Raw genomic sequence first — 12,140 nt, forward strand, 5'->3', positions numbered from 1 at the left:
GCACCTTCAACAATCTCAAATGGCGCCTTCCCCGTCGAAAAGTGTATCGTGTTATTGTAGGCAAATTCCACCAAAGGTAAGTACTTTTCTCATTGAGTCTTCTGATCAGAGATATAAGACTTCAATAAATCTAGAACCACTGAATTTGCAATCTCAGATTGCCCATCAGTCTGCAAGTGGAACGATGACGAGAACTGCAACCGCGTGCCAATGTTCTCCCGCATTGCCTTCCAAAACAAACTCGTAAATCTGGGGTCTCTGTCGGAGACAATCCTCTCAGGCATGCCATGTAATCTAAAGATCTCGGCCACAAACAGTCTCGCTAAGTGATCCGACTTGACAGTTTTCTTTACTGGAATGAAATGAGCCTGTTTGCTAAATCTGTCAATAACAGTCCAGATACCATCGTGACCACTCTGTTCTCGGGAGATCAAAAATGAAATCCATCGCAATACTTTCCCAGGGGCGAGTGGGTATGGGTAAAGGCTGTAACAATCCCTGTGCCTTATGCCTGTCAAACTTGACCTTCTGGCATACTAAGCAACTGCGCACAAACTCTTCTACATCCCTTTTGAGTCTAGGCCAAAAGAAGTATCTCTCTACCCCCTTCATGGTGGTAGCAATGCCGCGGTGACTCATAAAAGGTGGACAATGGCATTCAGTCATAACCTTTTCCCTCAACGGCTGTGTAACGCACAACAGAGTCTTTCTCATCAAGTAGCCTTCCCGAAGGAAGTATCCAGCTATTGTCTCCCCATCCCGTATTCGTGTGAATATATCTGCAAAATCTGTATATGTGGCATACTGATCGACCATATCCTCGAAGCTCCTATGATGTATCGCGGAAATAGCCAGAACCAACGCCTTCCAAGACAAAGCATCTGCCACCACATTCTTCTGTCCCTGAACATGGACAATCTGGAAGTGAAACTGTGACAAGATGTTCGCCCACCGCATCTACTTTTCCGAAAGCTGCTTCTGTGACGAGAAGTAGCGCAAACTTTGATGGTCTGTAAAGACAGTAAAATCCGCTCCGAGTAGGTAAGCTGCCACTGAGTAAGAGCATCGATAACCGCCAAAAGCTCTTTCTCATATCTGTGCTGTCATCTCCGGCCTAGAGAACAATTGGCTCTCGTAGGCAATGACATGGCCTTCTTGCATCAAGACCGAACCCAAACTACGACCACAAGCATCACAATATACTTTAAATGACTTCTGCAAGTCTGGCAAAGTCAAAACTGGTCCCGTAGTCAATTTCTCTTTCAATGTCCGAAAGGCAGTCACCTCTGTGATCCCCACAAGAAAGGGACTCCTTTCTGTGTCAAGATATGCAAAGGGGAAGCAACCTCAGCAAACTTTCGTATGAACCGCCTGTAGTACGAACACAGTCCCAAGAAGCTTCTAACTTCATGGACATTCTTCAAATCGGGCTAATCACGGATAGTCTCTATCTTGGCCGGGTCCATTTGCACTCCAACTGCTAAGACAATGTGTCCCAAAAAGTGTATCTTTGGTAGGAAAAATTCACTTTTCTTTGCATTAATCACTAACTTGTGATCTCGTAATGCCTGAAAGACCTGAAGCAGATGATCTCTCTGTTCTGCCTCATTCTTGGAGAAAACAATGATGTCGTCAAAGAAAGTGCCAACAAATAGCATGTACTCTCGAAAACTCCTGTCCATCATCCAGTTAAATGTCGAAGAAGCATAGGTTAAGCCAAAAGGCATCACCAAAAACTCAAATAACCCAAAAGTAGTCCGAAAGGCTGTCTTGTAGACGTCTCCAGGCGCAATTCGGATCTGATGATATCCACTCTTCAAGTCAATCCTGCTAAAGCACGAGGATCCCTGTAACCTGTCAAGTATATCATCGATCCTAGGAATCGGAAATCTGTTCTTGATGGTGATTTTGTTGAGAGCTCTATAATCGATGCACATCCTCCAAGATCCGTCTTTCTTCAAAACCAACAACACTGGAGAGCAATACAGGAAAGACACATCTTGGAGAATGTGCATTGATAAAATCATTATCAAAAACAGATTTTCGATTCCAAGAATCAACGATATTCTTGATCGACTTCAGGGATCCTCTTGTTTTAGCAGGGATTGATTTGAAAAGCGGATATCATCATATCAGAATCGCTCCGGGAGATGTCTACAAGACAGCCTTTCAGACAAGTTTCGGTTTATATGAATTTTTGGTGATGCCTTTTGGCCTTACCAATGCTCCAGCGACTTTCAACCGAATGATGGATAGAATTTTCCAAGAGTATAGAACATTTGTCGGCACTTTCTTTGATGACATTATAGTCTTCTCCAATGATGAAGCAGAACATAGACACCATCTGCTACAGGTCTTTTAGGCATTGCGAGATCACAAGTTAGTTATCAATGCCAAAAAGAGTGAATTTTTCTTGCCGGAGATACACTTTTCACATCGTCTGGGCAGCAGGAATACAGATGGAACCGGCCAAAATTGAGACTATACGTGATTGGCCAGATTTGAAGAATGTTCACGAAGTTAGAAGCTTCTTGGGCTTGTGTTCTTACTACCAGCAGTTCATTCGAAAGTTTGCAGAAGTAGCTTCCCCTTTGCACATATTGACACAGAAAGGAGTCCCTTTCTCGTGGGGAACGACAGAGGTGAGTGCCTTTCAAACACTTAAGAAAAACTGACTACTGGACCAGACTTGACATTGCCGGACGTGCAAAAGTCATTGAAGCATATTGTGATGCTTGTGATCGTAGTCTGGGAGCGGTCTTAATGCAAGAAGGCCATGTCATTGCCTATGAAAGCCGATTGTTTTCAAGGCGAGAATTGACAGCACAGATTTATGAGAGAGCTATTGGCAGTGATCCATACTCTTACTCAATGGCGGCATTACCTACTCGGAGGCGATTTCACGGTCTAGTAACAGTTTCACTTCCAGATTGTCCATGTTCAAGGACAAAAAACCTTGGTGGTAGATGCATTGTCTCGGAAGCCCCTAGTCTTGACTATTTCCGCGATTCATCATAGAAGCTTCGAGGATATGGTTGATCAGTACGCCACCGATCCAGATTTTTCCGATGTATTCACTCGAATATAGAATGGGGAGGTAGTACCGGGATATTCCATACGGGATGGCTATTTGATGAAGAAAACGATGTTGTGCGTCACACAACCGTTGAGGGAAAAGGTTTTGATTGAGTGCCATTTGTCCACCTTTTACGGGTCACCGCGGCATCGACACCACCTTGAAAGGTGTGGAGCGTTATTTCTTTTGTCCTAGACTCAAGAAACATGTGGACGACTTTGTTCGCAGTTGTTTAGTATGCCAGAAGGTCAAGTTTGACAGGCATAAGGCACACGGATTACTACATAGCCTTTTAACCATTCCCACCCGCCACTGGGGAAGTATTGCAATGGATTTCTTTTTTATCTCCCAAAGACACAAAGTGGGCATGATGGCATTTGGACTGTCATCGACAAGCAAGCTCACTTCATTCCAGTGAAGAAAACAGTCAAGCCGGATCATTTAGCAAGATTGTTCATTGCACAGAGTTTCCGACTACATGGCATGCTTGAGACAACAGTCTTCGACAAAGATCCCCGATTCACGAGTTTGTTTTGGAGGGCTATTTGAGAGAACATTGGCACACGGTTGCAATTCTCATCATCATTCCACCCGCAAACAGATGAGCAATCTAAGATTGCAAATTCAGTTGTTCTAGATTTATTGAAGTCTTACATCTCTGATTAGAAGACTCAATGGGAAAAGTATTTGCCTTTGGTGGAATTTGCCTACAATAACACGGTCCACTCTGCGACCAGGAAGGCGCCTACAATAACACGATCCACTCTTCGACGAGGAAGGATGGTTCGTCTCGTTTGTATGTTGATTACAGGGCTTTGAACAAGATGACTATCAAGAACAAGTTTTCAATGCCTCACATTGAGTAAATCCTTGATAGGCTCAATGGGGCAAAGGTTTCCAGTAAGGTCGATCTCAAAGTGGATACCATCAGGTAAGGGTATTCAAAAGCGACATCTACAAGACCGCCTTTCGCACAAAGCGAGGGCAATGGTAGTATGTGGTTATGCCTTTTGGATTGACAGGTGCCATAGGTACATTTAACCATCTCATGGTAGGCCGTTTTGGCGATATGATTGGCGTGTGTGTGTTTATCTTTCTTGATGATATTCTCATTTTTTCTGTACCGTGGGAACAACATGAAAAGAATGTAGAAAGGATTTTAGCCCGTTTGGATGAGTGTCAGCTGTACATTACAGTTGAGAAATCTAAGTTTTTTCTCACTGAAGTTACTTATCTGGGTTATATTAGTTTTGCAGAAGTTGTCAAGCTCGATCCCGCGAAGGTAGAACAAGTTCGTAATTGGGATTTGCCCAAACTACATATGATGTGCGTTCTTTTCTTGGTTTATGTCAAGCATATAATTCGCACATAGAGAATTTTGCACACATTGCCGCACCCATGATAGATGTTTTGGAAAGGGTGAAAACTTGCCGACAACACATGGTTTTGCCCGAGACAGCCATTTTATGCTTTCGCAGCTCTCAAGGTTGCGATGACAGAAGCGTCGTGTCTCATCCTTGCCTCTTGGGACGACCCCTTTGAGGTATGGACGGATGCAAGCAATGTCGCCATAGGTGCTGTGCTTCAGCAGCATGGCTGTCCAGTTGCATTTCTCAATCGGAAATTAAATAGTGCCGAAAAGAATTATTCAGTTTATAACAAAGAACTTAAGTCAGTTATTCACTCTCTCAAGCATTGGAAGCATTTTCTGTATGGTAGAGAGTTCACAGTTTGCATAGATCATAAAGCCCTCAAGTGGCTCCAGTCTATGCCTAGTGCACATTGGAGTGATCGCCAAGCACGGTGGTCACAATTTTTTGAGCAATTTGGTATGGTTTGATTGAGTATGTGCCTGGTAAAGCTAACCCTGTTGCAGATGCGTTAAGTCGCAAAGGATAGATCTTGGCTCTTAAGTCAAGATCCACAATTTCTATTCAGGGTGTCTCTTTCGACAGCATGAAGAACCAATATACCAATTCCAAGTTTGGTAAGCAATGGTTGCACGCTCTTGCTTCCCAAGGGCCAAGCAACTATCTCATTCGTGAAGGTTTGTTGTATTTTCGTCACCGTCTAAGTGTATTGCCCTCTCTCAGGATAGCCATAAGCACGATGCTCATGACTCTCTCACAGGTGGGCACAAGAGAATAAACACCACTTTGGAAAAAATAGAAAGATTCTTTTATTGGCATAAAATGCCAAAAGATGTGTTTCGTTATGTCACACAATGCACCATTTGCCAAAAGGTAAAAGCTCCTCGGGGTAACCAACAAGGCCTCTTGCTACCGCTGCCTATTCCCGAAGGGCCATTTCAAGACATTTCTATGGATTTTGTGGCTAACCTTCCACCTAGTTTGCATTCAAGGAACACTCAATGTTTGACAATTGTTGACCGTTTCAGTAAATTTTGCATGTTGATTCCTTGTAAGACCACAGTTACTGTGTAATAAACTTGGGTAGTCCAAGTTTAGATTCTGTCATGACACCAGAGAGAATCAGTTACAATACTTCACAACTTTAAAAACACAGTTCAATTTGGTAGACACGGCCTGGCGTAGTTCCGTGTCAAGAGAGATTGGCCCTAAAGACTAGCGCCTCTTTCGGTATTTCTTTTATATTAATCTTTGAGCAAAGTACAACTCCCGCAGGGTCCTCTGCTCTCAGACTCTACGTCCAAATACTCTGAAAAGTAAGGCCCTTAGGGCTCTTTCATTCTTACAAGGGATGCCAAAAGCAGAGCCCCAAGAGCTTCAAAACTCAAAAGAAACAATCCCAAAAGCTTCTGACTCCAAAACTATCCAAAAAGCAATCAGCGCAATTTACGAAAATCCGTATTGCTGCCGTACAGTCTGCCACGTCATCATCTGTCAGCATAAAATCCAGAATTCCGTACAACTTCCACATCATCATCTGTGCAATTCTTTGTGTGTGTTTGTCCGGGTGGCTCTACCACGTCACCAGTTTGTGACATACCCCCCTCTTGAAAGAATTGTAATCGCCCTCGATTATGCCTACAAAAACAGACAGAGGCCATAAACTATCTTAGTAGACACTGACTGTTAGTGCCGACGCACTAGACACAACACATCTAGCACTTGTACAAATCGAGAGTCACATCAAGGACATCACTTCACATCACAGGACATCAAATCACATTCAAATTTGTTCCAAATTTCAGACCATGGTTAATCGCCAACGTAGTTAGTAATCGCATCTAGATCCCTTTCGCACCTCACGGATGCCCGATTAACTAATCCTTATTGCAATCATGTCTATAGAGATTTTTTTGACTCAAGCACTGTCATGTGCGAGAATCATTCGCCTCAAGTACTGTCGTGTGCGAGAATTCTTTTCCGGGGATTCCAATCCATCACTATATTCATACTGAACAGAGTGGTCCAATCATTCATTCCAGTCGTGATTCATGATTCATTATCAAGTTCATTCGAAAGTTGTCACTGCTCCAAAATCACCATCATCTCATTCTTAATCCTATTATCTGTTCACAAATAGCAGGTTCCATTAGTTTCATTCAAAATCTCATTCTTAATCCTGTTATCTGTTCACAAATAGCAGGTTCCATTAGTTTCATTGAAAATTCATGATACTTATCGGATTCATTCTGGAGCCGTCATTGTTCCCCATTTGCATTCATCATCATCAATTTTACCTGTTATCTACACACATCTAGCAAGTTCTTCCAGAGACCATTAATGTCATACATAAATCAAATTCATCTTCGAAAATTCCTATTTCAAAGTTCTTCATTCACACACTTAGTTCATATTGAACACAGTGTTTCAATCATCTAGTCATCTCATCCGTCCAGATGTCTTGATGCACCTAGATCCCTGTGTAGCCATCTCATCCTGCAGGAACTCTTGATGCTCTCACCACAGCATCTAGTCATCTCATTCATATGGGAATCTTGACACACTAGAATTATTCAACATGCCTCATCATTCATTCATTCAAATTCATCATTCTTATCTCGAATTGAAAGGATATCCGATTCACTCCTAAACAGTCGGCGCTCTCGATCTCACCATCTTATCCTTCATTTCACCTGCAAAATAGGAGAAGGCTCACCTCGTTGCAAAAGAGTCGATGTCCAGCTCCATGCTTTCGAATCGATACAGATGCGAGTTCCTCGAGCCTATTTCCGTTTATCTGTTACAGACAACCAGATTGTCAGTTCATCAATATCCCTTTCAATGTCCTTTCCAATATTTGGTTTATCTTTCGGTCGACGGTTCTAATCGAGCTCTTCCTGCGAGTAAAGCTTTTGCTTTTCTGCACTCGTCTGTCCTTTCAGCTTTCATCTCGTCCTGAGAGGGGAATCAATGGCCTCATGCCATCTTGAGTGAATTTCATCAATCGGGTAATTCTTAAAGTGTTTCGCAAATCTCGGGTCTCTAGAGTACTTCATCAATCTTTTCACACATGTGTCAACCTGCAGTTGACACTTGTTTTCTGCTCTTGCAAACTTGTCCACCAAAAGAATTCACCCACTTTTCTGCAGTTGCCATGCTGGATTTCAACTTTTCTTTGCCTTCCCGTTGAGAGGTGTTCTCCATCAGATTCTTCACGAGAACCCATGTGTAATCTGGGATTCTTTATGGCTTTATGCCCTGTAAGATAGAGCGATGAAGACGGGAGCGCGCTCGATGCGCGATGTATGAAGGGTGGGAGTGGGTAATAAGTCCGGGGTTGGGGCCTGAAGATACCTCAAATAACAATTTCCAAAAGTGCCCTGTCTGCAATTTGATAGGACCGGTATGCTTTGAGAAAAGCACACGCCTGATGCTTTGATACCACTATAACAAACTTGGGCACCCCAAGTCTAGATTTTGTCGCGACACCAAAGAGAATCATTCACAACTTTTAAATCACACTTCAATTTGGTCGACACCGCCCGGTCTAGTTCCGTGCCAAGAGAGATTGGCCCAAAAGACTAGCGCCCCTTTCGGTATTTCTTTTATATTAATCTTTGAGCAGAGTACAACTCCCGTAGGGTCCTCCGCTCTCAGACTCTGCGTCCAGATGCTCTAAAGAGTGAGGCCCTTAGGGCTCTTTTATTCTTACAAGGGATGCCAAAAGCAGAGCCCTAAAAGCTTCAAAACTCAAAAGAAAACAATCCCAAAAGCTTCTAACTCCAAAACTGCCCAAAAAGCAGTCAGCGCAATTTACGAAAATCCGTATTGCTATCGTACAGTCTGCCACGTCATCATCTGTTAGCGTAAAATCCAAAATTCCATACAGCTGCCACGTCATCATCTGTGCAAGGGTGAAAGCGTGGTTTGGTGGTACAAAAAAAGAACCTATTTTACTTCTATTAATGAAAAAGTGGGGACTGGTAAATCTTTTGTAGTTTAGGTCAAAACTTTTCGAACCTTGTGTTTTCAGATTCTTCTTTTGAAGATCTATCCACTGATATATAGTATGATGGGTAGTTTTTCATGTGACATGTAGAAATTGTAACTCAAAGATTTGTCAACGGTGTTGTCAAGGACGGTCCTTTTTGTACCACCAAAGCATGCTTTTAGCCGCAAGTCTTTGTGTGTATTTGTCCAGGTGCCTTTTGCCACGTCACCAGTTTGTGACACACTGCACAAGATGTGGCACAGTTGTTCATTAAGCATTGATACCCCCTCTGTGGTTTGCCAAAGTCAATCGTTTCAGATAGGGATGTTAAGTTCACGTACAATTTTTGGCACGCTCTCTTTGAAAATTTTGGCACAAAGTTAACTTTCATCCGCTTTTCATCCTTAGTCAGATGGTCAAACAGAAATTTACAATCCATTGGGAGCTCTATCTCCCATTGGTCCAAGCAATTTTGAATGACTCTTATTCCTTTGCCATTGGTAAAACTCCATATGAGGCAGCTTTTGGCCGTCCGTTCCAGTCACTTTTAACTCACTCGGTCAGTCAAATGCCTGATGCCAATGTTGAAAGTCGGTCGTTAGATGAGATTTCCGAGAGTGTGAAGCTTCAGCTAAGCAAGGCTCATGAATCTTACTCATGACACGCTAACAAGCATCGTCAGAATGTTTCTATCAAGGAAGGGGATTGGGTTTATTTGAGAATCATGAAGCAACATCTTAAGCAAGTGGGAAAGAAGTGTCCTTAGTTGTCTTTCAGAATGTATGGTTCATTTCCTACCATTAAAAAGATCAATGAGGTTTCTATGAAATTACAATTGCCTAACTCATGGTCAATGCACAACGTTTTCCATGTTTCGTGGTTGAAAGTGTTTCAAGGTACACCTCCAAAGAACATTTCCAAAGAAGAAGAGCACGAGATCATCGACGAAGCTGAAGTCACGGAACCCGAGTAGATCTTGTTGCATCGGTTTCGCCATGGCTCAAAGAAGCAAGTGCGACAGTACTTTTTGAAGTTCAAGGATCGAGGAACCTACGAGGAAGTGTGGGTCGATGAAGAATTTTTCAGAGATAATCCAAAGTTGTTGGTCGACTACAAGGAAGCCATGTAGCTCGGTACCACTACCTCACTTTAAAAAGGAGGGGATATTACGTGCACATGTAACCCTACATGCATGTGGACAAGCTATCTCAAGTCTAGGATTCAGGTCAGCCTAGGAAGTGTTCTAGCACCTTTGTGAGCCTGTGAGCAAGCCATGCATGTCCAGGCACTTAGAGTAGTTGCATATCCTCTGATTGCACACCCAATACCACCCCGCACATGCATTGTCCAAGCAGAAGGTCCAAATCCCGGCCAGTTTTGGGACATAACATTCTACAGAGAAATTGGCATATTTATTATTTAATTTTACCATTTTCCAGGGTCGTGGGGCTGTAGGGATGACTGCTCGACCCAGTTTTTAGCAGGTATATAAGCAGATAGGGGGCGCTCATTCCCAGCAGAAGAGGCAGCAGAAGAAGCTCAGGCTTTCAGCTCTCTTGTCCGCAAGCCCTCATAACAGGGCCCTTCCCACTCACAGCCCTCATGACTAATCTCCATCTTGACATTCACAAGATATGGAAGGAAATGGCACACTGTATGAACAACCCCGTAAGCTCCCTAGTGGCTTCTGCAATGGCTTGCTTTTGAAAGCTTGCTTGGACACTAACTTTCTGCAATGATCCTCTAGGTGCCCTGGCATTGATGAGTGAGACTATGATCCAGACCTTACGCCTGTGTGAGTCTCCAAAGCTCCTATACTCCTCTTTGATGGCCCTCCTGCTGCTGAACCACATCATACCTCCTTCGGCATGATGGCAACTTGCAAGAGCTGCAATCTGCAGATTTTGAAACCCTAAAAAGGTTGCCCTGGCCCCTCAAAAAATTCTGAAATTTGTGCTGGCCCTCAAAATTCAACTTCCCCCAATCCCTCTTTGTGTGTGTCCGTGCGTGTGCGCGCAGGGGGCGGGGGGGAGTCGCTATGCAGAAAAAACGAATTCAGGAATCGGCAGCAAAAATAACCCACGCACATTTTGCTCAAGAAAAGGCCCCAAAAAATTACGTGCCCCAAAACATGTTTCAGAAAAGCAGAAACGCTAGGAAATTTTTAGCCGTTTCCGACCTCTTGCCATGTCCATCTATCATTTTCCCTTGGACGATACCAAGTTACTGACCAACTTACCGCATTGAGGTTCGTATAGTCCCTGTAGAATTCTCTACTAACATTAGACTATTTGCTTAGTAGATCTAATCTGTGAGATTTCTTTTCCTGAACTTATGTCTGTATCCCCTCATAAAGGACTCATGGTCACACAGAAACTCAGATGGAGACACAAAACAGACAACATGAGCTCCAAAAGATGAAACTAAGATAACATTGAAAAAACCACCTTTTCATAGGTAAATGGTGAAGGGTAAATTCCTGCTTTCTCCATCTCCAACACAAGATCTGAAATCTTCTCCGTTAGATTCTCTGCTATATAGAAGTTCAATACTACATTGTAAAAAGATGGAAATAGTTGGATGCCTTCTGCCTTTATCTGCTTGTGCAACTGGTCCATTTCCAGGACCTTCCTGCTCCTGGACACAGCTTTGGCGAGACATATGTAAAGCCTATTAACGGGAGAGCTTTTCTTAAGTGTCAACAAAGTAACAGCTTTGTCATCGGAGTCTTTCACTGCTGCCGAAGAACCTGGGAAGGACTCCCCTTCATCTGGAACCCCCTGTTCATTGGCATCAGCTTCCATTGTCTCTGTTGATTGTGGCCATATCACAGAAACATCCAGCACAGGAGCCTTCTGTTTAAAGTAAGAAACAAGTCGATATGCAATGGCCCAGTCCTTACTGCCGACATAAAGAACGAGAGCCTCCCAATCGTAAAAGGATAGCTTGGCAAGCCATGGCTCCACAGCAGATGGTAAATGCGCACCTTCAGAGAGGTCGCTGATCAAAGGGATGAGATGAGAATGGCGTGCAGGGACCTCGGCTGTAGTAAATGAGGTTTCGCTCGTCACGGATGTTTCTACGGTTTCACTCACAGAGGCGACTTGTGCCTTCAAATTCAAACACAACCTCCAACTGCTGTTGGGGGCAGCTTCGCTGAGCTTGAGAAAAGGCATTCTCTGAGGAGGATAGAAAGAATTCCGGCTTCCATACTGCTGGGAGCATGCAGGTGTTGGCGAGCGACAGAAAATGGAAGCTCCGAACATACTCGCCATCGCTGCTATGGATAGAATTTGCTCGTCTGCCCCCACGCAAGGTAGCTAACCTTAGAGACCTTTAAATAATTAGTAGTATTAGGTGTAAGGATAAGGAGGTTAAACACTTAATAGTCTCACTTAAAAGTGATTGAACACGCACTGTTGGCTGATCATATGCATCAATGTTTTTTGCCTACCCAAAGGGCAAAGGGTTAAAGTTGTTTTGTCTTTCTTTGGACATGTACTGCAAGTAGTCACACACACATACAGCCACCTTTTTTGTAAGAAGAAGTTAAATTGTTACAATAGAAATGTCTCTGATAACATCAAAAACTATACGTGTATTGTAATTTATACAAGCACTGTAAACTATAGAATCCTTACGTTGAAAATGTGATTATCCGAAGAGTGCTTAGTCCACTTACTAGGCGAGAATTTCATTGAAT

The 12,140-nt window shown here is 43.2% G+C and overlaps 1 protein-coding gene across 1 annotated transcript in view; it reads right to left on the reverse strand.

The window, feature by feature from the left end:
- Positions 1-11,768, reverse strand: part of LOC147433931 (uncharacterized) — a 42,155-nt gene extending 30,387 nt beyond the window's left edge. Inside the window, exon 1 of the mRNA XM_086490555.1 lies at positions 10,885-11,768. Within this exon, the coding sequence (XP_086346681.1) occupies positions 10,885-11,712 (828 nt within the window). The 5' untranslated portion in view covers positions 11,713-11,768. The remainder of the gene's footprint in view (positions 1-10,884) is intronic.
- Between the last annotated feature and the right edge of the window lie 372 nt (positions 11,769-12,140).

The sequence above is a fragment of the Adiantum capillus-veneris genome, chromosome 19 (assembly GCF_014529385.1).
Source record: "Adiantum capillus-veneris isolate H3 chromosome 19, ASM1452938v2, whole genome shotgun sequence".
Taxonomy (NCBI): Eukaryota; Viridiplantae; Streptophyta; class Polypodiopsida; order Polypodiales; family Pteridaceae; genus Adiantum; species Adiantum capillus-veneris.